This window comes from Glarea lozoyensis, assembly GCF_000409485.1.
Source record: "Glarea lozoyensis ATCC 20868 chromosome Unknown GLAREA6, whole genome shotgun sequence".
In the NCBI taxonomy this organism is placed as follows: Eukaryota; Fungi; Ascomycota; class Leotiomycetes; order Helotiales; family Helotiaceae; genus Glarea; species Glarea lozoyensis.
The window spans coordinates 660,915-688,892 of NW_007361001.1; the positions used below are offsets into that span (position 1 = coordinate 660,915).

At 46.3% G+C, this 27,978-nt stretch overlaps 11 protein-coding genes across 11 annotated transcripts; 3 read left to right on the top strand and 8 right to left on the bottom strand.

Moving 5' to 3' along the window:
- Positions 1 to 701: 701 nt before the first annotated feature.
- Positions 702 to 1,455, top strand: GLAREA_02517 (CBD9-like protein; the record flags this gene model as incomplete). The annotated part of the gene is made up of 3 exons (XM_008087603.1): positions 702 to 744; positions 796 to 1,084; positions 1,137 to 1,455. 3 exons carry the CDS (start codon positions 702 to 704, stop codon positions 1,453 to 1,455), a joined length of 651 nt encoding a protein of 216 aa, XP_008085794.1.
- A 658-nt stretch (positions 1,456 to 2,113) lies between these two features.
- GLAREA_02518 (uncharacterized protein) lies at positions 2,114 to 3,378 on the bottom strand (the record flags this gene model as incomplete). The annotated part of the gene is made up of 5 exons (XM_008087604.1): positions 2,114 to 2,157; positions 2,212 to 2,390; positions 2,451 to 2,672; positions 2,725 to 2,921; positions 2,971 to 3,378. 5 exons carry the CDS (start codon positions 3,376 to 3,378, stop codon positions 2,114 to 2,116), a joined length of 1,050 nt encoding a protein of 349 aa, XP_008085795.1.
- Positions 3,379 to 5,770: 2,392 nt separating this feature from the next.
- Positions 5,771 to 7,604, bottom strand: GLAREA_02519 (RNA-binding, RBD; the record flags this gene model as incomplete). Its single annotated transcript, XM_008087605.1, has 2 exons — positions 5,771 to 7,298; positions 7,348 to 7,604. 2 exons carry the CDS (start codon positions 7,602 to 7,604, stop codon positions 5,771 to 5,773), a joined length of 1,785 nt encoding a protein of 594 aa, XP_008085796.1.
- Positions 7,605 to 8,006: 402 nt separating this feature from the next.
- Positions 8,007 to 9,331, top strand: GLAREA_02520 (Metallo-dependent phosphatase; the record flags this gene model as incomplete). The annotated part of the gene is made up of 3 exons (XM_008087606.1): positions 8,007 to 8,160; positions 8,218 to 9,089; positions 9,140 to 9,331. The coding sequence occupies 3 exons, from the start codon at positions 8,007 to 8,009 to the stop codon at positions 9,329 to 9,331; spliced, it is 1,218 nt and encodes a 405-aa protein (XP_008085797.1).
- Positions 9,332 to 9,822: 491 nt separating this feature from the next.
- Positions 9,823 to 10,563, bottom strand: GLAREA_02521 (uncharacterized protein; the record flags this gene model as incomplete). The annotated part of the gene is made up of 1 exon (XM_008087607.1): positions 9,823 to 10,563. The coding sequence occupies one exon, from the start codon at positions 10,561 to 10,563 to the stop codon at positions 9,823 to 9,825; it is 741 nt and encodes a 246-aa protein (XP_008085798.1).
- A 549-nt stretch (positions 10,564 to 11,112) lies between these two features.
- On the bottom strand, positions 11,113 to 11,919 carry GLAREA_02522 (uncharacterized protein; the record flags this gene model as incomplete). The annotated part of the gene is made up of 1 exon (XM_008087608.1): positions 11,113 to 11,919. One exon carries the CDS (start codon positions 11,917 to 11,919, stop codon positions 11,113 to 11,115), a length of 807 nt encoding a protein of 268 aa, XP_008085799.1.
- Positions 11,920 to 13,826: 1,907 nt separating this feature from the next.
- Positions 13,827 to 14,453, bottom strand: GLAREA_02523 (uncharacterized protein; the record flags this gene model as incomplete). The annotated part of the gene is made up of 1 exon (XM_008087609.1): positions 13,827 to 14,453. The coding sequence occupies one exon, from the start codon at positions 14,451 to 14,453 to the stop codon at positions 13,827 to 13,829; it is 627 nt and encodes a 208-aa protein (XP_008085800.1).
- A 2,079-nt stretch (positions 14,454 to 16,532) lies between these two features.
- GLAREA_02524 (uncharacterized protein) lies at positions 16,533 to 16,811 on the bottom strand (the record flags this gene model as incomplete). The annotated part of the gene is made up of 1 exon (XM_008087610.1): positions 16,533 to 16,811. One exon carries the CDS (start codon positions 16,809 to 16,811, stop codon positions 16,533 to 16,535), a length of 279 nt encoding a protein of 92 aa, XP_008085801.1.
- Positions 16,812 to 17,476: 665 nt separating this feature from the next.
- GLAREA_02525 (uncharacterized protein) lies at positions 17,477 to 17,992 on the top strand (the record flags this gene model as incomplete). Its single annotated transcript, XM_008087611.1, has 1 exon — positions 17,477 to 17,992. One exon carries the CDS (start codon positions 17,477 to 17,479, stop codon positions 17,990 to 17,992), a length of 516 nt encoding a protein of 171 aa, XP_008085802.1.
- Positions 17,993 to 19,428: 1,436 nt separating this feature from the next.
- GLAREA_02526 (uncharacterized protein) lies at positions 19,429 to 20,064 on the bottom strand (the record flags this gene model as incomplete). The annotated part of the gene is made up of 1 exon (XM_008087612.1): positions 19,429 to 20,064. One exon carries the CDS (start codon positions 20,062 to 20,064, stop codon positions 19,429 to 19,431), a length of 636 nt encoding a protein of 211 aa, XP_008085803.1.
- Positions 20,065 to 25,801: 5,737 nt separating this feature from the next.
- GLAREA_02527 (cyclin) lies at positions 25,802 to 27,906 on the bottom strand (the record flags this gene model as incomplete). Its single annotated transcript, XM_008087613.1, has 2 exons — positions 25,802 to 27,462; positions 27,516 to 27,906. 2 exons carry the CDS (start codon positions 27,904 to 27,906, stop codon positions 25,802 to 25,804), a joined length of 2,052 nt encoding a protein of 683 aa, XP_008085804.1.
- Positions 27,907 to 27,978: the final 72 nt, after the last annotated feature.

A 27,978-nucleotide genomic window follows, 5' to 3' on the forward strand; every position in this document is an offset into this window, starting at 1 on the left:
TTCGCCAGAGTAAGATGCTTTTCATTTGGATGATTTGCTTCATAGAATCATCATGTCCTGTGACATAAACCACAAAGTTGTGGCACCCGGCCCGCTGGCCATTCATATCAATTTTACATCCTTCACAAGTAATATAGGGATAAATAGCTTGCAGTTTGCATTAGAACGAACCAGTTGTATTTCTTCCGTTCTCCGAGCTCAATGACCTTGCCACACGGAGAAGACCAATTTGAAATAGATCCAAGGCGAGAAAGACAATTGCTGCCTCTCAAGCAATTAAAATCTCATGCCATGTGTGGAGAGCTTCTTTTTATATACTTGTACTTATCCTCCAACCTTGCCGGTCAGGAGTATATGATGATCCGTTCAAGGCGTATTTAATTTTCGAGGATCGCACATTGACTTTTTTCGCTGCACCAATTGGCTTGTCTTGCTGCACCGACCCCCTTGAAAGAGCTTTCCTCGTGTCAAGAAAACGTAAGTCTTGACTCACCATAAAAGCACTTAATGTACTCTGTCCCAGATAACCTTTTTCTTCACAAATGCGAAGCCTTCATTCCGGGTACTTGGGCTAATCACACAGACTCGGCAGTGGCAACTTTGTTTCAGTAATCTACGATCACTTCCCTCTGCGCGAAAAAGACTGCCGATACTCATTTTTGTCCAACTTCATATCAGATATCCAAGCAGCCAAGTCCAAGATGCGTTTGAACTTTGGAATAGCTTGTCTATTAGCGGCAATTGGTAAGTACCTCTTCCCTCACAAAAGTGTTGTGAGTCTAACAAAACATTCAGCACCAAGTCAGGTTCAAGCCGCTGATACAACTGTGTACCGTGACTCAACTACCGGCTTCATATTTGCACAGCGCTTGGCAGCGTACAAGCTTGGTGGTACCATCACATTCCGCATCGCAGTCCCAAGTAATGCCAGCTCGGGCTCATCCTACGATGCTGTTATCCAGGTTGTTGCTCCTAACGAAGTAGGATGGGCTGGCCTTGCATGGGGAGGAAGTATGGTCAACAACCCATTGACGTTGTCATGGCAAAACGGACAAAACGTAGTGCTATCGTCCCGTTACACAACGTATGTCCCCGCTCTTCTCACATTTGAAAACTGTCTTCTCACAATCTCTCAGATCTCGTAGCTCACCACCAACCTACACCAAAGCAACTTATACGACCCTGAAAGCAGGCACTAAAGTTAACTCAACACACTACCAATACACCGCGAAATGCACCGGGTGCACTTACTTCACGGGCGCCAGCAATGCTCAGAAGAGTCTCAACCCAGCTGGCGGAAATCAACTCGCCTTCGCTTTCGCCTTTGCGAAGCCTTCCTCTCCATCATCGAATACATCAGCCATTCCTGTTCATGATGTTCATAGTTATTGGGTTCATGACTTTGCTCAGGGCGCGAATGCTAATTTCGCTGAGTTGGTAACGAAGAATGCGTAGATGTTGAGTTGCATGAGAAGTAGAGTGGAGAAAAAGATTGTACATACTTAGTTTGTCAGTGGTAGGTAGTGATTATCGACATATAAATTGTACATATGCCAAATGATCTTTCCCGATATGTGTATTTGATCAATCTGCCTGAAGAGAGCGGCAATGGCGGTGGAGTGGAAATCTTCAAAAGTCCGTAGATTCGAAGATTCGCTATGTTAAAAATAGTTGATATGTTGAGGAAATGGCAAACTTACAATTTTGAGAGAATGGCCATCACAAATTAGATCAATACCTCATATGATTCTATGCACACAGATCAAATCTAGTTATTAGGCATAAAATATGGGACGTATGCTTTAAATTCAAGTGATAGACTAGCCAACTACAACGATTTGTAAGGAATCGACCATCATCAGGCCCAAAATACACGAGTCTAAACAAACACAAGCAATGCCAACACACAAAAACGATTGTTAAGAAAGACCCTGTAGCCCTCTCTCCCAGTTCCATCAGAGCCCCACCAAGATCGGCCGTTGTTGATCAAGATAATATGATTGTCTAGAATTTCCGCGAGATGGAAGAATTAAATCCCTTGGATAAGAGCAACGTCAGACGGGCTTGGTAAGGGATGATCATTAATATGCAACGGTGAAATTTTTAGACGGGTTTAGGCTTTGATGGCCATCTCGCCAGTTGGCATAGCCGCGAGCCCTATACGAGTTAGCGATGTAACGTGAGAAAAGTGGGACGAGACTTGTGACTTACAGCCATCAACAGGCTCGGGTGCTTGTTGGTTGATTGTGCAGGCATTGTATTGAGCGGCCTTTTGTGCGGTGATGCCGGCTTTTGGGCAATCGACGTTCAAGTTGCAGTTGTTGTCCATGGCCTTTTGGAGCGTGTCTGCCTTCCAGCCAAAGACGTAATCACCGTGTGCAGCAGATCCACTGAGTCAAAAAGATTAGCTACAAAACTCGAGAGCAGTTTTGCTTCGACGGAGTACTTACCCGAGGTTCATGCTGTAGACGAATGGGTTGGATCCATCCGTAGGCCAGGCACTCTTGTCCGCGAGGAATGATGAAACATCCCACATAACCTCGTACATGATCTGAGGAAGCTTGACTGGGAATTTGGATGGGCAAGTTCCGCCACCGTTGGCTCCTGAACCTGAACCATAAGCAACGTGAGACTTGTGATCTGGACTGTCGAGATTGACTCCATCCCAGCATCTAATTTGATGAGTTAGCTGCAAATCGAGAAAAGCACTCGGGCTGAACGTACGTTGGGAAGATGATGGTCTGTCTGATCATTTGGCAGTTGTTGGCAAATGGAATGCCAACAGTGTCACTGCCGGAACATGGAGCACCACCGACGAATGGGGTATCGGTCTTAGATGTCCAGCAACGATGGCAAATGTTAGCCTTGGTGACCTTCGAGTCAACAGTGTTGTCGGCGGCACCAGCAAGCATACGGAAACCCTGGAAAAGATCAATTTGTGCAAGTCGTAATTTAGCTGGGATGAATTACCTTCTTGAATGCTGTCACCTTTCCGTTAGGAATGTAGTAAACATCAAGACCACCCTTGTTCTCGAGTTTCCCTTGTGGTCCACCATTTCCAACTTGTGGAACACGCTTGTAGGTTCCGTTCCTCGCCTTGAAGAACATAACAGCCGTCCAGTAATTTGAGAAGTCCTCCTTGAAACTGCACGAGGTACATGATGACTTTGAAACAAGATCATGGGAGTTGATGTCCATTGAAACATTGAATGAGTTTCCTCCGACAATTTGGTGTAGATGGGGAGTGTATTTGATGCCGGGATTGACGAGAGGGTCGACACGGTCTACAACAAGTTGAGAGCATGCAAATCGCAGCATGTTCTGAGCGGCAGCTCCATGGGCGAGGAGTGCCACTGCGGCGAGTGAGGTCCACTGCATCTTGGGAGATTTTTGGTGATTGACTTTGAACTTTTCTTTGACACTGGCGATGGTTGAAAGTACAATGAGAGAGGAGATGCAGGATATTCAACTAGATATGTGTCGTACCATCCTTATATTTCCTGCAATATTCAGGCTGTCCGTTCGCCCGTATGGTAACTGCCGAAAGCGAAGATCCTGTTTCTCTTGTTAATTCTTCTATCATTTGGATGTAATAAGTTGATTGGGTGTGAGTGGTTCATGACACTTTCCAATTTAACCACGGCGGCAGTACTTTAACGTTGCACAAGCAGAAATTGGCACATGGTAGACACTGAATTGTAAGTGAGTCTCCATAAATGATTGGGTTCTATTTTGATAACATACCGAAGATCACTTTTGGTTCGTGGACGCTGGGCCGAAGGAAAATATCTGATGCCTCACGTGAGAGTTCAAGGATAGAATGGGGATTGCCAACAAAGTAGACAGATCGGTTGTGGGGTGCATTATGCCTGCACTCCACAATGAACTTGATTAATTATACGTTGTGAGGGCTGGTCCACGTAACAGAACGCTTGAGCCCTCAGTGATGATTGGTGGTAGTCAACAAGACACAGCCTTCGGGTTGTGACCAAGCCATATGAAATATTGAGGCGCTATAGTAACCCAACAATGTCCCATTGTTATCAAGATCTCAAAGTCGTTGGAGAGCACGGGTACTGAACGATGCCACTCGTGGATGGGTCTATTAGGCACTTGGGTCCCGGTTGCGCAGTTAATGATACAAATCCGTATGTTCGGAATTTTGCACGGAAGCTAGCGACCGAGATTGGCCATATGAGTAAATGTGACTGAAAGAAATTTAAATCCACGCCGTGGGCAAAGCCTCGTCCCGGAAGATACCTCGTTCTAGAACCCACGGAGTTGGGATTCTTGGTGACCGCCGTCGTATTGTACTATACCCTGAACTTATGTACGCTAGCGTCATGAAGATGCACAGTTCAAGTCTGTTGGTATGGTATTTCGTGGCTAATATGGTTGTAGCCTGTCGTCATTCGCCTTCTAGATATCTTTCATCCGAGTTTGAACGGCTTTCGACGAATGTCAGCTTAACCCCACACTGTGTATACATGCGGAAAGAGATAACCTTAGCGTCAGCGTAAGGGACGCAAAATATAGTATGTGTTCGCAGGATTTCATGGTCTTACGGACCGAAAAGTACTTTATCTAATCAGAGACATTGGAGTTAATGATTATCTTGAGAAGAAAAAGTATGGGGGATTGTAGAACAGGCTGTTCTCAAACTTGGGACGGATGGGTCTTGAGCCCCTTCTAATAATAGGGCCATGAAAACAATCTAAACAATTAATTATCTGAACATGTAGACTGCTACATTATGCTGGGTTGACATGGAAGAGGATCGGGACTTGACGTGGACAAACAGAACAATCCGTGGAAAGAGGCGAGCCATGGCAGTTCGACTAGATGTAAGTGTTGGGGCCCTCCCATCAGGTGCCAACTCATACAGAAGCCTCGGAGCTTCCATCAAGGTTACTGTCAGAGCCAACGGAACAAACCTCGATTCCAGACAACCACGGCACGGAAGCATTTATCAAAACAAGCTTACAGGCACAACACGAAGACAACGAAGCTTAGAAGCCCATGACAACAGAAATCAAATGGAAAAGGAATGAATGTAACTCAATTCAAACGAAACTGACATCCAGCATAAGGTGGCTGGCTCAAAGCTCACGGAAATTGAGGTTTCCGCACATCACATCGGGTCGAAGAAGGATCTGCAGTCAATGGTGAGCGAAGCCACGTAATTTATTGAAAGCCAGAGAGACATCTTAAGATTACCATGCGGAAGAGAAGACATAGCTAGACTTCCAAAGTCAACCATAAAGAGGTTTACGTCCAACCTTCAAGAGCACCACACAATGACACAAAGCGGACAAACATGCCATCCTTATCGTAACTGATTAATTCTCTGCATAAATAGGTTCACCTCAAAGTTACGCAACAGTAATTGTATGCGCCAAGTAAGAGCAAAATTGCTTCGCTTTTCCCGTTAGACACAGATGCCTACAAGAACGCAAGCCGATTCACTTCCAAGGTTCTTCACCAACACTTCGCTTATCCTCTGCCATGAGGGCGAAGAAGCAGCTCTCAGACATGTCACCTGTCTGCGCATCACTCTCAGCCCCTCCTGCCACAGCGCAGTTCGTGATCTCACAGCAGTCGCACAGTAGTTGCATGTTGCTGTTGATTATATTCTGTAACAGACTCATGCTACGCAGAGATGGGCGTGCTGCTTAAACGCGAAAATTCCTGCGGCCCGTAAAAGCAATTTCAAGCCACAATGGAGTAAATGGTTGTTGGCAGAGTTAGTCTGCTACAAGAAGCTGTTGACTCACTTCGCAGCTGGTGCAGTTGGTGCTGATATTGGTGCTTGAGGAGAATTCATGCCTCCTCCACGGGGTGTTCCCCCGCCACGACCACCCCTTCGTCCAATTGTCCCGCCCCTTCCTCCACGACCACCGCGAGTAGGTGGATGGGGAACTTGCTGAGTTTGTGGCTGATTATGCACAACTTTCTTCTCAGGAGGCAGAGAAGTACCTTTCCTTTGCATGACTTGTACAGTACCCTGGGCAACCGCAATAGGATTTGCCGCCATAGCTTTGCGCAAACTAGATGATTCAATGAAGTCAACATAAGCAAAACCCTTTCTCTTGTCAATCTCAACCATGGAAACAGCGCCAAACTTCTCCATTGCCTCCTTCAACAATGGTTCAGTAACGCCCTGAGATGGATTAGCGTGCTTGATAAACGCTTGGGTGGCACCGTCGGAAGGACCCGTGCTAGATTGTCCTCTTCTGGGAGAATTCTGAGCTGGTGCCGACTTTACTGATTGAATAGTAGGTACAGAGGAGGTGGGTGCTGGTTCGGGCTTCTTCAACAAAGTAATAGGCGAAGAGACAGGAGTAGAAGGCGTAGGGGTAGACGAGGGCGCTTTGCCATCATCGGTTGTTATGGGTGGCTTCACACGTGATCTTCTGTTTGACTGCTGCGTTACAATGGCCTTTGGCGCGGTTGGTACAATGGGTGATTGAGCAGGAGATGGTGCTTCTTTCGTCTCGACAGCTGGTTTGGCTGTAGCCGCAGCTCTCTCTGCTTTCTGGGCATCAGCAGTATCCCGTCTAACTTGACGGTGAGCTTGAGCCGGACTAAGTCCAAGGTCACGTTGCAACATTCGAATATGGGCAGCAACAACAGATCCTCGTTGACGGCCTGGAACTCTGCCAAGGTCAAGCTTGGGGTGAGTTGGAGTAGTGGAGGATGAGCCTTCGGCTTTCTTTGGTGGCTCTGCCCCCTTAGCTGAGGCTTCCCGATTCAGTATCTTCACTGCTTCTTTCGCTGCCCGTTCTACTGCTCTATCACCCTTGACCTCCTTTCCTTTCCTTTTGGCATCCTCGCTGGAAGCAGTCGCGTCCTTACTAGCTTTCCCCTTCGCCAACAAGGCTTCCTGTTTCTTGGCCGCTTTCACGGCCGCCTCCTTGTGCTTGTTCGCTTTCTTGTCTTTCAAGTATTGCACCAGCGGTGTTGTAGTAACTTTCTCTGGTTTGCCAGACACTCCCTCAGCCGCAGGATCGGCCCCGGTATCCTTCGTGGTAGTTGGATTGGCCAGTCCCTCCAGGAAAGACATGAACTCTGAATCCTGGTCAATGGTACCGGCGCGGGCATCTACACGACGCCGGCCTCCAGGAACTCGATTATACGGAGCAAATTCGACACTCGGTGGGCCGATAAGGCAAGGGTTATTAAAAGTATTTTGTGCATCCTCAAAGACGGATTGTCGAACGAGTTCCGACAATGTCATGAGATAGTTCTCATTCGTGAGATGGAAGTACGCGCGCGAGGGTCGCGAGGGTTTGGAGGGGCTACATAGAGTTAGTTATATAGCATAATGATACGTATGAAACCAGTTACTCTTTCGAGTCCTTCCCAGGCTTGTAGACGTAATAATCAACCTTCCCTTGCCCTAATTTCCAGTCGTTTCCGAGCACGGAAATAAACTCAGCCTCAGTCAGTCCTGGGGGCAGTCTACGGACAATAACCTTCAATTTAGGAGCAGGAGGCTTGGGGCCATTTGCTTTTGAGGAATTGCCAGCCGTCTGTGATCCCGCAACAGGGAGGACTCCATTTGCCTGTGGCCGACTGCTGTTTGCCGCCGAAGATGCGGCCATGGCAGATTGCGACTAGGTCAGAGGGAGCAAGCTGTCATCCGATGCGTACGACCTCCAGTTCATTGAGTAAGTTGGAGGTGGGTTGGTGAGTGAGTATCGAGGAATTAATCTAGGTCGCAGTTGACCTCGATCTTTGATTTCGAGTTAGTTTTCGTGACCAGTCGTCCCTCTGCCGTCCATTCAGAAGTGTCTCATGGGTCCGAGCGTCTTGCCGATAAGGATAAGACTTCGTCACCCCAAACAGGAAAGGCTGCGCGACCTTGTGGCGCTAAACTTGTTGCATACCTAGGTAGGACTGTCAATACAGTACTGAGAAGCATCTAACGCCCAGAACGACAGCAACATCCTCACTTCTTTTCGCATTCGAATACAGTAGCAGTAGCGCACTGAAAGCTTTTCAAAATGTTGAACCCCACAGTACCGAAGCCTGGTCCAGCGAAGTTGACGAAGAACGCGGGTCTGGAGGAATGGCTTGAAGAGGCCAAACAGTGCCATTACCTTCCTGAAAGTGTAATGAAGCAATTGTGCGAGATAGTCAAGGAGTGTCTTATGGAAGGTACATCAGCACTGATGCGGAACGCACCTTCTTGCGTCCGTCGCTAATTAGTTTCAGAGTCCAATATCCAGCCTGTCACAACACCCGTCACGATCTGCGGAGACATTCATGGTCAATTTTACGATTTATTAGAGCTTTTTCGCATCGCGGGCGGAATGCCTGGCGAAGAGAGTGTACAAGCCCCGATCACGCAAACCCTCACATCTGACGATATCGAGCCGCCAACTGAGATTACCAATCCTAAGCTAAAAAAGAAGATTCGCAGTCATGATAGCGGGATAGAAAGCGCCAGTGGAGAGGATGATGATGATGATGAGCCAAGAGGGAGACCGAGGACAGCGGGACAATCAAGTCGTGGCGGAAGTTCTGATTCAGCCATTGGTGGAGTAAATGAGGTATCAGGAAGCGGAAACCAAAACTTCATATTCCTAGGAGATTTCGTCGATCGAGGATACTTTAGCTTGGAAACCTTCACTTTACTCATGTGCCTGAAGGCCATGTACCCGGATAAGATCACTCTTGTACGGGGGAATCATGAATCACGTCAAATCACCCAGGTGTATGGCTTTTATGAAGAATGCCAGCAGAAATACGGAAATGCTTCCGTGTGGAAGTCGTGCTGCCAAGTGTTCGACTTCCTTGTCCTCGCGGCGATAGTAGATGGCGAAGTGCTCTGTGTTCATGGTGGCCTAAGTCCGGAAATTCGAACTGTCGATCAAATCCGTGTCGTGGCTCGTGCCCAAGAGATTCCTCACGAAGGTGCTTTCTGCGATCTGGTTTGGAGTGATCCGGAGGACGTTGAGACCTGGGCTGTATCGCCTCGTGGTGCCGGGTGGTTATTTGGAGACAAGGTGGCGACGGAGTTCAACCATGTCAACGGTTTGAAGCTGATAGCACGTGCTCATCAACTTGTAAATGAGGGATACAAGGTATGCTTTAGATATATTACCAAATTTTGTGTCTTACTAACGCTTTACAGTATCACTTCTCCCAGAAATCTGTTGTAACGGTCTGGTCAGCACCCAACTACTGTTACCGCTGCGGAAACGTAGCATCTATCATGAACGTGGGCGAGGATCTAAAACCCAAATTCAGCATCTTCAATGCGGTGCCTGAGGAGCAGCGTGCCGTTCCTGCAGGTAGACGCGGCGCAGGAGAATACTTTCTGTAGATGACACTTATATTTCTGGATAATTAGGGGGAAATGGAGTTTGGTCCGTGCAGGATGCATTGGTGGATGGCGTTTCTATGAGTAAATGAGTGCCCTGTATATTAAGAGTGGATTTCGCTGAAATAGCTGGAGAGAAGATGTATCATATGTTTATAACACGGCCCTCGAGCTGTTGAATGATTAATGGGATTCGAAGTACATTGCATTTCTTGCAAGAAAAGGGGAGTGAACTAAGTCGAAGACTCGAATTTCAAATGTTGTTTTATGGCACCTTAAGGGAACGTCTTGAAGCACGAATAAATTCATCTAATACTACTGATTACTAGAAGCAACGGCAAAACCTGACGATAAGTAAAGGTAAGTGATACAGTAAGGTCTATAAAAACAATCGTAAATCCCCTCCCAGTGGTATCAATGTTAGGCTTTTGCTAACCTAAACCAGCCTCACAAACATTAATCTTTTCACAACAAACACACGCTCAACTCGAATCTCAGAAACCCAACCCTAGATTCACAAACATCATAACAACAATCCCAATCAAAACACCAAAACCCAACGCCTCCCTCTGACCCCACACCCTCCTCAAAAACGCCATCCCATCCTCCAACAACATAACCTGTCCACTATCCCTCCTCGCACTCCTCAACCCCGGCAGCTTATCCAAACTCCTCAAGTTATTCTTCAACTGATACGCCCCCATCTCATTCGCCGCACACTTCTTCTCCGCAAAATGCCCCAGCGTCTTGCGATCCTCAAACGCCTCCTCGGGACTCGCATCCCCGCTCAACTCCAGCGGTAGACTGATCTTCGGAACTCCATATCCACAACTCGTTTGCACCTTGAAGATATCAAACACCAGTACCGCTCTGGCGCCGTCGACATGTGCCTTTCCCATCTTAGCGAGAAGGTGTTGGAATTCCGGCGCGTCCCATTCGACGACGCGGCCGGTGCAGAAGAAGCGCATGATTCGGGGGGAGATGCCGAAGGAACAGAACATTATGGTTGCGCGTCTGTTTTCGTAGAGGTGTGCGATGGTTTCAGCGCCAGAGCCCGTGGCATCGATGTATCCGCAGGATGTCGGGCTGAATATTGTGAATGTGGTTGAGGGGAGGCCTTTAGGGGAGAGGTTTATGTGCGCTCCTGAGGTTGGGGCCGAGGAGATGAAGAAGAGTGGTTGGGCGAGGGCCCATTGTTGGAGGTCTGGGGAGATGGAATCGTAGAATTTGGGCATGGTGAGGGTTGGTGTAGGTGAGCTGCCCAAGTGGTGTTGAAAACTTTATAGTTCTTGTGGTATTTAGCTGATAGAACTTGTTGTTTTGCTTCAGAAGATCCGATATTTTCAAGCAACCTCTTTTTTGGTGTTATTCTTCAATTGAAGAAGTAATGCAACGCCGATTGAAGTCAGTCTTATGGTTGTAGCTGACTGAAGTTGAATTCGGAAGGTGGGGTGGAGCTCTGCTCTATTCAACCAGACAACAGCCCAGACTTGTTTCCAATGACAAATTGAATCAAGCTTTTCCGACAACGTCCAAGACTTTCATCTTATACAACAAACGTGATATTGTACTCCATAAACGAAACATGACTCCCATCCCAAAGAGGAAATCATGAGTCAATAGTGGATGGCGGGGTAAGATTATCTGGAGCCTCCTCTCCAACAACCATCCATGTCTCCGATCTCGCAGATCACACAATTTCGTGGCTTCAGTATGTACACCACCATCAATCTTTGTACAAAAACATCTCAAAACACAATTGAGATGTCATCTTCTCCATTACATCACACAGGATAAGGATGATATTTCCCATCGTTAGGATATAACCTCTCCTGCTGGCTATTGCGCTTCGGATTCGGTCGATGCGCGACCGTGGTGTACACTGGGGATTGTGGAACGGGTGTATATGCCATACTCGACGGTGTGTATGATACCGTTGATGGAGTTATTGAAGCTGAGTAACTCACTTGCGGAGGTTGTTTGGCGAAAGCTCCTGGACGTTCGTTGAGTGGTGTGAAAGGGTTGGTGTTGTTTGGTGGGGGCTGAGGTGCAAGAGGCGGTGCTCCTCCGCTGCTGCTGAAACGTCGTGAGGTTGGTCTTGGGTTTGTGAGAGGAGGACGTTCGTTTGTTCGCGGTGCAGAGGAGTTGGCGATGGTGTTTGCATCTGCGTTTGAAGGACTCGAGCGTCTTGACTTGAGTCTGTCGTTGAGTTTTTCTTCTTGTTTCAACTCATTTTTCAAATAAGTCTTGTCGTCCTCTAACTTGTTTCGTTCTTTTTTGAGAGCTCTGTTTTCCCTGTTACTTTCGGCGAGGAGGTCTTCGAGTTGAGCTTTCTCTGCTCTGAGCATCCGTATTTCTTCGTTGGCAGCATCGAGAGCTTCGTTGAGAGCACTAGGATTGTGTCTCTGGGTATAGATTTCCTGAGAATTGAAAGGTGATTCGTTAGGTGATGTACCAAGAGACGCACGATCCGAAGCACTGGAAGACCCGACACCAGAGTCCCGAGAGTCTCTATGTTTGTGTCCAGAAGAAGACTTTCCTCCTTTCGCACTGGATGAGTAGTGTACCTTCTTTGGTTTCGATGAAGACATCGTGAAGTAATTCACACGTGAGGTGACTTGCGTTTTGTGGGTAGAGTATCTAGTCGGTCTGGATGAAAATAGCGTTTGCGTACCGCAGCTAAGACTGGAATGTACCAATGACCAAGAAGTGTCGATCAGGTAGAGCTGTATACAACCAACGAACAGCCAAATCCAAGGATCAGGCTTCGAAATCCGATGTTAACTGGTTATAGTAACGTCACAAGGCTGTTGAATAAAAGTATGATAGTTCGGTGTGGAGGCCGCATATGTATATAAACACAATCGAGTTCCAGCATGCGATATAAGAAAGAAACCAAACCTGCAAAACATCGAACAGCCCCCCTAATTTAGGGCTAGTTATCCCAGCATTCAGTCTAGAAAAATACCTACACCAACCTACCTACCCTCAAAACAACAAGGCAACCCCTATGCTGCCTACCTCACCCTCAATTCCCCCTCCAAACCTCCCACCACACCGAACCCCAAAAGCAGACCCCAACTATGACTCCCTCCTCCCCCGTTCCGTCCCGCTATCCTTACAGCGAATCCCCTCGCCCTTATTGGTCTGGCGCGCAAAAAGGGTGTGTGGCCGCCCCCCTGTCCAGACTGCACTGCCTATTTAAGCGAGAGAAAGACCTGCGGTCTGCCTACGAGGGCTGTTTTTCGAATGAGGGCAGAGGGCAGAGCCGCTATTTCACCTACTTCCTGTTTGGGAGGGTGTGTTTCACGATGGGTTCGTGAGCGTGAGATGGGGTTTGTAAGGCTACGTATATTGTGTAAGTGAGAGTGAGAATTCCCTAACATAACTCACCTATGAGGAGGATTTGATAAGAGAGATCCTTTTCGCGTTTCGCGTCGGAATTTACGTTTGCTTCTCACTTCGAATTTCCTTGTTTCTTTTTCGGGGTTGTTTAGTGTTTGCCTTCTTTTTCACGTACAATTGTTTAGGTAGCTGGTATGTCGGTGGTCATTTCAGTCACCGGTCCAGTCTGGTTTCAAGCACGAGATGTTATCTCTCATATTTCGAAAATCTTTGAATTCTTCTCTTAAGTCCGCACACTTTAGTTAAGAGTTGTTTTGTTATTCTGTTAACGATTGATTGAAGCGCATTTTTGCGGTGTGTAGGGTGTGATTCGTGTGACGGTGAGATTTAAGTTCCCGGGCGAAAAGGAAAAAGGGATATGCATCATCGGTGCTTCGGACGATGTGAGAATTCAAGGAATCCGGTGAGAATCACATGTAGACTTGCAATGACAAAAAGCAAACAAGTGACACGTGTGGAGCTCTTCTCTCGAGTCTGTCATGATTTGAGACGATGTGACGTGTAGAGCAAACATGAAAATTTGAAATTCCTGCCCCAGGACAACGGGCGTCATGTTTGTGCAACTTAAGGCGACATGTAAGATGCGCAATCTATTTAAGCTTAATTAACAATCCAAAAACTCTCCCTCCCGCGCCGACGCCGTCTATTCTGATGCTCTGCTTACACACCGCACATTTCTATAACCAATCAACAATTTAGCCGCCTTAGCTCTTGCCAGTGCATGAGCTCCTTCTGCATGTTTGCTTCATTCGAACCGAGTCTTGTCTATGCCCGAGAAGATCATGAGGAATCTCCAAGGGGCCCCTGTGAGAATCTGGTTCGAGAATACTCGACGTATCATCCGAACCGGAATTCGAGTGTGGCAGCCCGAACATCTAGAGGGATACGTTAGTGTTGCGACTACAGAAACGTAGAGGAGATTGCGTACTTAGTGCTTCACACGACTGTGTGCCTATGACGAAATGTAGATTTCCATTTCCAGAATAATTGTTGCGTCAAAATCCAAAGGAAACCCTCTGACCGATAGCCGGGATAGCAATCATTTGTTCGCAATATCTTAATCTTACAACATCGAACTCGGGCCTAGTGAACCTCAAGTGTCGACGCGAAAACCATGTGATCGTAGATACTCTTGGTAGTAACTTATATCTCTGTTCTTGATCTTTATGGTCTGGTTTTTTTCTTCAATTCGTTGTTGGTCCAAATGATGCAATTCGTCTTTCTCTTGACCACGCATCCTAAGAAGCTCAACCTCCTGTAACTTCTCTTCGTAGAGAACGCGATAGAACTCATTGTCGTGGTCTTGTTGAGATACCCCTCTCTTCATCAATCGATATTTCTCGCTGAGATCCTCATAATCTTGTTTCATACGCTCATATTTCTCCCTATATTTCTCTGTTTTCTTCTCTTCCTGGTATAATCGCTCATCGAGTCGCGAACATTCGTCTTTGGCAACCTGATATTGCTGTCGCAAGTGATGTGCTTGCGACTGGTCTTGACTTAGTTGTTGAAGTCGTTGTTCGAGGATGTGGACGTTTCGTTGCTCGAAAGACAATCGGGTTTGTAGCGAGTCCACCTCCAACTCCAAAGCTTGAGCCCTTGCTTCATCCATATCACGATGAGATGACCTATCCTCGTAGGATGTGGATCGACGCCTAACAAATCGTTCTCGACCGTGGCGATCGCGTTCGACGAAGAAGGAGCCTCGTCTTCCTGACATGGAATTGCCCGTAGTGTTCAATAAGTCGCGGTTGAAGATGCGACCAGTAAGATTAGATAGTCTTGGTTGTACGGATCCGAATGAGACTTCGCAAGTTATAGCGAGTCTCAGGCTTAACTAAGGTTATATGGTTGGTGGTCGAGTACCGTGGAGCTTAACCCTGTGATGCAAGTAATTGTGATGTGCAGGAACAAACAGGCCATAGGTCAGGCTTGCAGAATGGCGGTCATATATATGGAAAGTTGCCTAGTTATTAGAGACCTACCTTTGAGACTGTAGAGAGCCTTGCGACCGCCATATGACTTCAGATGGCAGCCACCCATTGTTTGTAACTCAGCAAAATCTCGGTCAACCTCAAACGAGGTAAGGCTGTGCCGGTGACCTTCGCAATACAGAGAGAAGGAGAAGAGAAACCTCTCCCTTGGGGTCCGAAGAAGAGATCAGAACTTGCATTCAGTGGCATCTGTCTGCATTGAATTATTAATTTCGAAGAAAGATGCGACGGAAAGGTTTGTTGCAGCGAGTGTTGATACGAGCATGCGATTGTGCGTCAAGTTACATTGACCGTGCCCATGCAATACATCAAGACGCGCTAAAGTGGGTCTGAGAAGACACATTATTGGGTCGGCTGCGCTTAATCATCGCGTTTAGAGGTCAATTTGGGAGGTCACTTCAGCTGGACAAGGAACAATTCGCGTTGGAGTGTATCATTTTCACCCTTTACAGTTCAACGCCTTGTTGCACCGAAGATCTTTCGTCATTCCTAATGTTCGATAAGAGGATAGTATGAGCAAGACTTGCCGCGACAGAGGGGTTGTGTGACCGTTTAGGCGGCAAGCACAGCCCCTTCCAATGCTTGAAACAGTGTCTATTGGCATGAACAGCCGGCTCATTGACGCTGTCCAATGACTTTGATGTGAGCGATCGATGTTACAATTGCCACACGTGGCTGAATTTTGACGTGGCTCATCAAGTCAAGCACATGGATAATTTCCTGTGGCTCAAACCGTCGATGATCCATATTCTGTACAGAGTAGGGATTCTCTTCACAGAAGATCACCTACCATCACCGTAGCTGGCTTAGTGGTATGATATCAATCGTTGTGACAACAATGAGTCTCTCATACGCTCGCTTGAGATCTGGCTGTCTCGGACTCGACTGAGAGTGTGGGTACAGCGATTTCAAAGCTTGACATTTCTGTAAGGCTGGGTCACCAACGTTGCCTCTGGCTTTTGGACGCGCGTTTCTGCTTGTCAAAAAAGCTCCTGTGTTCAGCCGCATATTTTCTTGGTTGGTTTGGGGTCGGTTTGTTTCGTTAGCACGGAGCAGTGGCCTACGATTAGGTCTGTAACTCGGTTGTCGGTAAGAAAGTCCCAATATCAGGTCCCCTTCGATTCCTGCGTAGAGTTCACTGCAATAGACTTACGTTAAAATCCTAACCTTCGTGTTGTGACTCCGATGTGGAAACACGCGGCCTGGCATGCGGCTGCTCATACTCGAAAAAGGGCAAGGGCGTGTTACACAGTTGAGTCTTTATTCATCTCTTCCATCTTGAGCTGACTGCAGCAATATTTGCCCTGAAATATGCCGTTTTCTCTAGTAAGACACCGATTTAGTAGAACGTGGCTGTCATCGAGATCTTCTTGATAATCACAATCCGGTAATCCCCGCTTGAGCCTTTGTCACTTGCAAGGAATGGTGAGAAAGTTGCTGATGTTTTCAGTGCCTGGTGCAATGCACATAATTTGAAAATCGAGCCGAGATTGGAAGCTGCAGGTTGGTGCCGTGCCGCTCTCCGTCTGCTGAAAAGCTATCTTTGTCCCTACTATTTCGGGCACAAGCCAAGAGTCGGTCATTCACAAAACCGCCAGCCTTTCAACCTTATTGAAGACAGCATTCAGAACCTGCACCAACTCAGTCAACAAGGTAGGCCACACTGCGTTTCACAGCAGGCACAAATGCACATTTGAGCATATCTTGCCACAGTCGAATGGGCAGCACAGAGTTTGAAAAATGAGCAAAATTGTTTTGCGGCTTATTCACATCATCTAAAATTCCTTTAACCAATTGTTGATTGCTTACGGTATGGTCATACTGACAGCTGTACTGACGGTACACGACAAGCTGCAGTATTTTACGAGCCAATACACCGTTCTGACCCTCGGCCCATTCCACCTACCCTCTGTTCCTTTGTGCTCTTCCTCACTCTTCTGGTCCTTCTTTTTTGGGTCCTCCGCCTCCTCTCTCTTGTTCTCACGGTCGTGCCCCCTTCGAAACTTGTTACCATATTGTTCCTCTGAACTGTGCATTTCGCTCATAGCACACTCTCCAGCGTATTTAGTCGTTGTTGTATTCATGTTGTGCAGATCCTGTATCAAATTCAAGCCATATTTCTTGTCATGGCGGAAAGCGTTGTCCAGTATACTTACAGTTGTTTCATCATAATAAAGTCTTGTCTTGCACCAAATCTCGATGATCTTGACGCGGCGGATATCTCGCAATAATATGGCTTGATTATCTCGGATCGCATGGTTCTCACTGCTCGTTGAGCATAGGAATTGTTGGTCTGTTAACTGATGTTTGTCCTTATAGTTTCTCGGTTCTTTCGGTGGTTCAGGGAGAAACTTCCTAGATGGTTTATGAAATCCTACCTTCCGCACTGTGTCAAAATATTCGCTTTCGAATGTTACAAATCCTGAATGAATCAGTGAATGTCTTGTTTGGACTACTGTCTCTATCATCTTGTTCCTTGCGAAATCGGTGATTTGCCATTAGCCCTGTTTCCTACTTGGAAACCCCGTGAATATTAGTTTTGTGAAGCCGAGAAGATTCACGAGTGTTTTTGAAGTGATTTGAATTCACCATAATGCTAATCGAGCTAGGAATTTCGAGTCCCAAAATTACATAAATTTTTCCCCGGGCAAGGCATCAGTGTATTTTGCAAAATCTTTCGACTTCGGAACAATATCTTAACAGCTTCCATTCAAACCACAAACCTCCTCCTTTCGATCCTACAATGAAGATGTCGGCATCAGAAAACATCGACGAGACGATGATCTCCTCCAAAATATCAGAACGAATTGGACAACTGGAGAATGAGCTTAGGGAACTCCGATCTCAACAAACAAGTCAACTGGTCTGTCCACCAAGAACTGATGCGGCGTATGCTTCTCGATCTCTTAGTCAAACGGGGATAATGATAGACAAGGCAACTATGACCGTTCCTTTGCTTTGGAAAGACATTGACGACATGCGGCAAGCGGCAAGACATTTCCCTTGGTTTCCCAAGCTCCCAGCAGAGTTACGGCAATTGATCTGGAAATTTGCTTTACCGTCATCCAAGTTTATCACCATTCATACATCTACAGTACTTGATGAAAATGGCCAAAGGAAAAGAGATGTAGAAACTTGGCACACTCTCCCACACAAGACTCCCGCAATTTTTGACGCCTGCAAAGAGGGAAGACATGTTTACAAATTAACACACACGTTCACACGTTCTTGGAAGGTACTGATGGAGAGAGGGGAGGTTGGGTGAACTTCGAAAAAGATGTTATTTGTTTTATCTCGGAGTTCTGCTATCCAGGCTTTGGGCGTACCATCGCTACCATGCCAGAAGATGTCAGATCAGCTATCAAATATGTGCTGATCGACAACCGTGCAACCACATGGTCGCAGGATCAATCCAGCTTTTTCAAGAAAGGAATTTGCCAAGTTCATAATTTGAAAGAGATTCTGGTTGCGAGGAATGACCTCGTACCTGAGAAATGGACTTCGGACCGCGAAAATCTCTAGAGGCGAATTTGGTGGGTTAGTGAACTTGGGGATCAATATACACTTGGGGCTCAATACCAACGGACAGTGAGGGAGGATGGTACCGTCGATGACCCAATTGAGGCTATCAATACAGTTCCAACTGCCACCATTGGCGGGAAAATGAGGATTTCCCCTGAACTCGTCAGAATGCTTGACGAGATCAGAAAAGAAAAATTAAGCACGCGCTGGGAGAAGCCAGAAATAACTTTTGTCAAAAGCTGGTGTACTGAATATGGTTCAAAAAGATGGAGTTATCCTTCGTGGTGGTGATATCTTGCGAATTGGCACCCCCGTAAAACACCGACAGTTTTGGAATAGTCCTTAGAAGCGTTATTTGTGATGGATGCAAAGACAGTCTTATAGCTTTGAATAGAAGAGAAATTATCAGAAGATACACTTAGTTGTTCCATAATTGGGTTGTGCTCATCCTGCTTTGAACCCAGACGTGCTAATTTGTCAGTTTTCAAGTGCATAACCATCAGGAGTTGATCTCCAAGATACAAAATGAACGGGAGCTAGTGGTTCAGATTAATACGAAACTCGCTGCTCGGATTTGTAAAGAAACACATATTCATATGCCTTCAAGTAAACCCTCTACTTCTAAAAGTCTCAACTTCCAACTGTAACTTAGTACAACTCCAATTTGGAAATACACATGTTCTGCCTCGCCCGCCAGGGCACAGTAGAAACAAGGCTTATGGTCGCATCCTCCTACTGAATCTATGAATCACATTGGCATTTTTGCGGACAAGTCCTAAAATAATTCGAATGTATATTGGCAGCTTCGAAACACTAATTCACATACAATGCTCATAAACTGATTATTCGTCTTGGAAAAACACTCACCAGCGGTTGCAAATCAGACAGATCTTGTCAAAATGTACAAGAAATGTTCTGTAGTGATGAAACAAAAGAGATATCTTTCTAGAACAATTTACGTAAACATCGAAGTAGAATAGAGGGGTAAATCGAATAGCGACGTTTTATTGATTTGTAGTGCAGAATACTGCTATCTAAGAAGCTTGATAAATCGCTTGTTCCTAGAATTCTCAACTCCATTGTAAACATGATGTGTTGAAATTCCACCTAGTATTAAAGTAGATCTTTTGACCCGCTCTACTGTTTTGGCCATTCGAGAAATGCCTAGCTATCCACACTTTAACCTGGTACCACCCGAACAATTCGTACAGTGGGAACCGTGAAGTCTAATTGTCCCAATCCCTTTTGGATTTCGATAGCAGCGAGTATTTTATGCTTCACAATACGCAATTTCCCAAGCCCAAATTCCCATTCTGATCTCCATTCCAATAGATCCGTAGAAATAGGGGCACCGAGGTCATGCGCAACACGCTCTGCTTCTGCTTGATGTTCCCAAAGCTTTAGAGAGTATCTAACATATGGGATGTCCCTCTTCTCGAAATTGAGAGGCAAACCTGACAAACCAATAAATATCTCTTCTGCTCCCAGAAAAGAGTCGAGCCATATGTTAACGCCTTGCTCAACGAACACTTTTGTGATTTTTCTAGTGATACACAACTCTCTACAGACTTCATTGGGAACGGATGGAGCTCTGGAATATCGGTCGTTTCGATTTCGAAATGCGATAATGTCAGTTTTTGGATTGAACCATATTGCGGGAGAACCATCGTTTCCATGTAAGGCTTTGTACTGCTTCTTTACCTCCTCTCTTGCTTCTCGACAGACGAATGTCATCGGGGGCGCGACATCTGGATAATAAGCATGCCAGCCAGTGACGAGATCTTTACGGCCAAGATCAGTTCCATCACTTGCCATGTCTGCATCGTCCGGTCGTGCCCATGTGTAAATATCGATGATTCGTTCTCCGGGAAGTGCAAGAGCCCAGATTGTTAATCGCAGTGCGGTTGGAAGTTGAGGAAACTTGGTAAACGTCGAAAATGATGATTAGTCGTTGGAAGTCATGGTTGAGTTGGAAATCTCGAGAGTAGAAGTCTGTCCTTTCCTGTTCCACTGTCTTCAGTTACGCTGTTTATTTTGGCCGCAGAATCTCGTGGTCTAGTCAGGGAAGCCGATAAGAATTCCTGCCTAGTATTAGTAACCTCGAAAAGAACAGTGAAACTAAGTAGCTAGATACCCGGTGAGAGAATGATTGGTGGTAAGAGTGATCTGTTGGGGCTAAGGAGCTGCTTGTATTTCTGTTAGGTGCTGAGGAAGTCAACGAGACAGTGAGATTGTGAGATCGTGTTATGTCTGGAATTTTTAAAAGGTCCTAATATGAAGTCGAAGTCAACAAAAGAAGTGCAGAGAAATTGCGACGGTGAATAATACGGCCCAGAACTTTGACTTTGTTTATAATTTGCGCAAATCTCCGTTTCTGCACTCTGTAGTAATTCACCTACCGAACGAAGCGAGGACTAGCGTCAGTTGACACTTTGCAGCTAGATCGATACTTTTCTTACTCCTGTTTATCCCAATCTGTTTACAAAACTTTTGACGCCGACGAGTTGAACTTGAATTCTCCTACATCTGACGATCATTTTAGCATCGCCAGTAGTCCTACACAGCACTTTCGACGATTTAACAACACTGTACTTCTCGACGTCACCTAAACCGATACGCGTTGTAAATACAAGCCTGTCTTCGATCGCGAACAAGAATTAGAACTTTGTTCTCACCCGTAATCGCCTGCTTTTTGTCCTGATCCACTTTGTGAGTGAAACACAAACTTCAAGCAGTCTCCTCGTGTGTGGATTGCTAACATTGTTGGTTTTGTAGAATTTATCGTCGTCTACCAACTCACCTCTACAGACAATGAGCGTAGATATTCAAGCTACTAGCGGTGTGTCTGCCGAAAGCTCCATCACCAGTCATTGGCCTTTCAGCAGACGTGCGGACCCCTCTGGACCTCTCGCAGAATTCACATTATTCCCCAAATTTCCTCGCGAGGTACGGAACATCATCTGGAAACACAGCATGCCTGGGGAACGATTCATCGAATTCAATGAGCTACACTGGCCATCAACCCGCCCAATGGGTATAAATGTTGGGTCTGCAGGAGAAGAAGAAGAAAAATGCTGCGACGGGTGGTACCTCATCGCACGTCAAAGAGTGCCCGACATCTTTTTCGTTTGCAAGGAAGCAAATGATGAAGTTTCACTGTATTACACACCAGTACCAAGCTGCAGTTGTGGCTTTCCAACAATATGGGTCAACTTCAAGATAGACATATTTTGTTTTCGAGCCCTTTCGAATGAGCCACAACTACAGAAAGCGTTAAAGCATATTCAAAAATCCCCGAACATGCGTGTTCAAAGGGTACTTGTAGACCCGTGTGAATTCAAAGAACACGACCAGCTTCCAATTGGGACAACGCTTCTGGTCCGTCTTAGCCTGTTTCTGGGTGAGGAATTGAAAGAAATTCTGCTCTTAGAATTTGGAATGTTCTCAAAGTTGCTTCACTCGTGTGACTACGAGACGTATGGGAACTTTGAGCACTGCAAGAAAGATGCAATTTCGATTTTGAACGAAAAGACAGGAATTGAATTGGATCGAGAAATGCCTGTCATGCATTTTGTCCATCTTAGGCGATACAATCGTCTTAGTCTATCCAATTATACATTAAGAGGCTTTTTCTATGAACAGCCGATAGGAGATAGCTGAGAGGAACTCACAGACCTGCGGAGAATATAGACATTACTTGTATAGAAGTACCTTATGGTTTCAAGGCTGGAGCTCACCTAGTAAATGCGGAATTCGGCGACAAGCGAAGTAAGCCAAGTATTCAAGAAAGTCTCGCAGCTTATTTCTAAGGGGATACACCGGGAATGACCATTCCGGCGAGCTTAATAGCCAGGGAATTTAATATCGACGGGGAAACAGTCTAGGTGCAATACCATTGCTCGACCTAAGCAAGATGAAAGCGGATACTCAACGCCATATCTCAATATCTACCCTGCAGTTTACATTTCAATGATATCGTTCTGTCAACATTCAAGAAGAAACTTGTCTGGACAATCACAGAACGGCCACGAAACACCTGGGCAGCTAGAAGACAGCGCTCCAACTATCTCACCAAAACATCAAACATACTCCCACAGCCCAATTCTACGATCAACATCATTTTCTTAGTCGTTTCGAAGAATATCTCACGATCAATTCTGAGGTCTCATTCTAGAAATCTAGCATAACCGTGGAGAGGACTCGCGAGTCGAGAAGACCGTTTAGCTACCGCGTTTTTATCAGCGGCATGCACTGGGAAGAAAGATCAGGGACAATGCTTACCTGAGCACTATGTTGACTCCAAGAGCCAAATAACAGCAACTGCTCTACGAACGTGTCATCTATCTTCATGCTATATCCTGTACTCACTTCTATGAAATGAGATACTTGAGATTTTAAATCAAGTCTTATTGCACGATTTAATTCAAATAATGTTCGAGAATTCTTGCGTTACAATAATATATAAATTAAAAGAGGTGAACTAATCACTTAGATTATAGTTCCTGACTCTAAACTCATATCATGGCAAATGATATCGACAATAACCGAGGACTTATACGTACCTAGCTCGCGGAGGACAAAACAAGACGCAGTCGAACCAAAATAGTTCTTCGACCAAGTTAACGAAACATCGTAATTCAGTGTACCAACTTGGAACATCACGACTATTCTGTCAACCGTTTCAAGTCAATGAGACTTTTCAAGCTCGATTCGAAGTCGACTTATTACTTGTTCTAAGATTTGGGGGGGGGTGACTGCCACTTGATTTTGTCCTCCGCCAGCCTAGGTATCTAGATTAAGCACCTACTTACCTAGATATCTGAAAGCGAAATACCACTTCATCAATACCCATCCAACATAAAACACGACTTCTACCCACGGCATGAAATTCAGAATGGTAGGTCTATCACACAAACACGACACTCACGAAAACTAGAGAATCATACTTCTAGATTCCTACCTAGCCATACAGAATTCATCCAAGGACCTGCGTGATATCGACGAGGCTTTCCGCGTACCTTGGTAGCGTGTTTTACCTACCTACTCATGGTTGAATTACTTATGATTCAAGTCATAGTTTGGTGGCATAATGCTGTTGTGTTATGATGGTAATTCCATGTTTTGAAGCACGTAATACTGTAATCCCTTTTAGCACCACCTTCTATCCAGCCCCTATAAGATCCACCAAGATGATCTCATAGCAAAGTAGAAACTCCACCCAGAGAACGTAGTTGAGAAATTAGGAGGGCCATTAGTGATTTACTTGAGAGAAGAGAGGTATTAATCTCATCGGAAGATGTTTGTGTATACTAGGAAAGAGTCTGCGAAAGTTTTACTCCGCGGGAGAGCGATGGAGCTGGGTGTGGTGAAGTAAGACGGAGGAGGGGGTCGAGATGGGAAATAGCCTTCTTATGAAAGCCGATCCCCTATTCTCACCACCACTAACAAGCCTGCTACCCCCAACAAGCTTGCCCATCCACATTCTCGTCCTCCAACTTACGAGTGACTGCCTCGTTCAACTAAACGCCCGGTTGTGAGTTCGATCAGTACCGTGAAAAGTAGGAATGGTGATGAAAAGCTGGACATCACGCCCGACGTCCAACCCGAAAGCCTCTAACAACCCCCATCTGACCATTAAACTACATCTCACCCTTAAACCACATCTCCCCCTTGAAATCAGAGTCCCAACACCCCCTTCCAACACCCCCTCCCCCATCCCAGCAACCAAGAATCTCTCTTCTCCCTTAACACAAGCTCGTAGCATGAATTCCATACGTAGTGACGTTCACGAAACGTGAGTCGTTGTGGGACGGGTGGTGTGTTGCGTTGTGTGGGTGGGTAGGTGAGGTGAATATGTGGGTGAAGGGGGTAGTTAGGGGAGGTGGAGTGGTGGAGTGGTGGAAAGGGGGTTAAATAGAGGTATAATTGATATGTTGTGGAGGTATGAGTAAGAGGGATTAGTGTTACTAGGGAAATCTCTATTAAGAGTGGTAGGTAGGGTGGAAGTGCGTCGGTGTGAGGGTGGTGGATAGGTGGCGGATATGTGATTACCTCTTCTTTATCAAAAAACCAAACCTCCTCTACTTAGTCTTCGGAAGTCAAAACCTCCTATACTAGTAAACAAATCAGCAAGTCCCCACTTCCCACACCACACCGGTCGAGAGTCGAGGGAGACTTAGTAATACCATAGCACTTAGAGGATATGATGATCCCATAGTGATGAAATACCGAATAATTTATTTTTAAGGATTAAATAGAGACGTTTCAGTCTTCGAAATAACGCTGTAAGGGAGGTTCGATTAGCGGGTCTCTACACACCGGGCGGGTGATGGGTGTGATACAGATGACCTATATCAACAACATCACAGCCACGAAAAAGTGTACGATGAAGGAAGATTGGGTAGGTGAGGTAACTAACCTATTAAGAACCTCCCCCCCCTCCTTCCAGAATCCCTGCCACAATCAATAAATTAGCAAACACCCATTCATCATACTAATCAATCACACCGGAGATAGAGAGAGGAAGAAGATTCGTTGTACAAATAACCTCTATCTCACCGTAAACAACAACAGTACAAACACCGATATACGTTAAGAACGCCAAGGTAAGTGGGCTATATCGAGGTCGCTCAAGAAGAGCGTGGAGTAGTAACATCAAATGATTGAACAAAGTTACTACTCTCGCCACAGAACGCCTACTAAGGTCTCCGGAGGGAGGATGCTCCTGTCACAATCACTTGGTTAGCAAGCAACCACTCATCACATCGCTCAAGTACAGTGAGGGGAGGAGAAAGGAGAAGTCATGATACAAATCACCTTAAATCACCATGATCAACAACATCACAAAACACCACAGCACATATCATCATCAAGAACGATAAGTAGGCAGAGTAAGTAAAGTATGTCAAGGTATCGTAGTAGCAAGATCAAGTAGCTAAATACTTCAATTACCCCTACTTCCCCAACTCTCCACTCTCCATCCACATCCACCTCCACTTCCCATCCCCTCATCCACAGATCAAAGCGAACCAACCAACAAACAAATAAAACTCGAATACTCCATCTCCGTGCAATAAATCGCTGTTCAATATCAATTCCCATGCGCAAAGCCAGCCGAACCATGTTGAGCTAGCCAGCGAAAGAACTCTCTAAACCCCTATTTCCTATTCCCCTCCACGGCGCCCCCAAAGTGTGTTTTCCATATGCAAACCGATCAAGGCGGTTTTCGCGCAAAATGATGTATCAAGATCAAAGATCAAACCTACTAACGTACAAGGTATTGTGGGGTCCCATGACGAGCCCATGCAGAACTGAAAAGGAGACGCTGTGTGAATCGACCCCGAAACCCCCATCTAGTAATGATGTCGAATCAGAGGTAATCCAACCTCGCTCCCCGCAAGTAGCACGCGCGCATGAAAATGCAGCCAATACGAATCCCGGGTTTTGGACAAAAGAAATGTGGGACTGTTGTGACAAGGTGTTTTGAGGGTTGTATGTATAGGTCGGATATTTTAGTTTTGTTTTGGTATTTTGTTGTGGTATGTCGATGTAATTAATTAAGTATTCCACTCCACATTCCGGGGCCACCAATGCCACCGAACGCTGGATGGATGGTATTTGATTGTGGATAGCTTCTTTTCGCTTCCGACGCACAGCACACACGTTTTCGTGTATTGGTAGACTGAATTGGCACTTGAAGTCCGGCACTGGCTTGCATAGCACGGGCCCTGATGAATTCATCAGACCAGTTATCTTCGGTTGGACGAGTCAACATCTCTCGAACATTCTCTTGAAGAGTGTTGTCCATTGATTGTGGTCGACTACGTTTGGAACCACGAGTTGGCGAGTCGGATGATCGAGGATGGTTGTGGAGATCTTGAAGCGCACGAGCCGCTTCCTCATCCTTGGAGTAGACATCCAAATCCAATTCTCTTCTCGCCAATGGAGTATCCAGTGACAGATCGAGAAAGTCCTTGCCAACTGGGGCAGTGTAAGATTCTGGCGATGATGTAGGGCCATTGTCACAGTACTCTGGAACCGTCGCAATGAAGGTTCTGTTCTGTCTCTCACTGCACAGCTTCGCATATCGACAGCGCGCCTGGACATCCAAAGATTTGGATGAGGTCGGCGCGGCCATCAGAGATGACGCTGATGAGATAGATGAAGAACGGGATGATCGTGACGAGGTATCAGAGACCATAGACTCGGGCGATGACATGGATGAGACTGAGTTTGCCAATGAAGAACGTCGGCATGAAACGTAAGATTGTGGTGAAGAAGTTTGCCATCTCTCGGATAGTTGAGAGTTGCAGACGTTGGAAGCTTGGGACATGGCCAGGCACATGGATGACTTGCCAGAAAGCATATAGTTTGCCGCACTCACTGCAGGAGTGTTGAAACCAGAACTTTGCGGGGTCAATCTTGGCGTTGGTAGCAGGCCAAGAGCGGGTGCGACCTTTGTTGGAGGATAAAGCGAGGAAGGTGATGGTTCCAGAACGTTTGGAGTATAATACTTTGGCGTTGGTGTTGAATCATTGGAACCATATCCAAAAGTGTTGCAATCCACCGTCATTGGGGTTAATGATCGTGGGCTGGCGACACTGATAGATGTGACATTTGCCTTGGCAGATGTTGGAGTTCGCATTTCCTCGATGTTATCCAATTGAGTATTCAGGCGCAAGATGATATCTTTCCAAGTTGCTGATTGTTCAGCGATGCGGGCACATGATGAGCCTGGCGATGGTGGCTGGTTTGGTGTGTATTTAAGGACGATGTCGGTCCAACGTTGGAACACGGCATCTGTAATATGTAATTCCCAATTGACGGCAAGAAGGAAGGCCATCTCGTTTTGGTTAATCTCCAAAGTGTTCAAACCTGAAATCTTACTCCACGCGCGGGCAGAGTAGTTACGGTCTTGAAGATACTTGGAGGCAAGAATAAGAGCGGAAAGGAACATGCGCCGACCGCACTGCAACGCGCGGATCGAGTGGGCATCGTCGGGCTGTTCCATGGTAAAATCATGTTTGGGCACATGCGGCTTGATCAAGATCAGGTAGTACAAGGCCACCTGCAGGGTCGAGTAACTTGTCCTTGATCTTCTGAGAGTCTCTTGAATGAATGTGCGGAGCGGAAGAACCCCTTTGTTCCCCATGTCGCTTCTGCAGACGACCGAGGAAAGGGGCCAAATAGCTTCCACTATTTGCGCTGAAGAATCTGAGGTAAAGTGTTGAGCAAAGGAACTGGGGATTAGGATAATTATCTCTTACCGACGAGGCTGTCGACGAAATTAACCTTTCGGTCACTTTGACGGACCAAAGGTGGTGGACATCTTGTTTGGGATGCGCCACTGGTTCTTCTCGGGTGCTGTCGTTGTTCTGGAGCGACTTCTGCTGGGACTCGTTTCTTCGGCCAGTATGTGGCGACCGAGGGACCTTGTTCGCAGGCGCTGCTGGCTGCGGCAAAGGATGGTGGGCAGCATACGTCTGGTATTTCTTGTTCGGATGCGCTCGTAACTGAAGAGTCGTCGGATGTTTGGGATGCGGCATCCGACCAGACCGAGGCGGAGGAGGACGAGGCGGACGAAGCTATCGATGAGCTGTATGGGCCTGCGCGATAGAGGTTGACATAAGGCGGCGAATCATCTTCGCTGCGATGCATCTTTAGGAATTCGAGGGTGATGGGTGGATCGAGGAGTTTCTGAACAAACTCCAGTCGCCGTCTATACAAAGC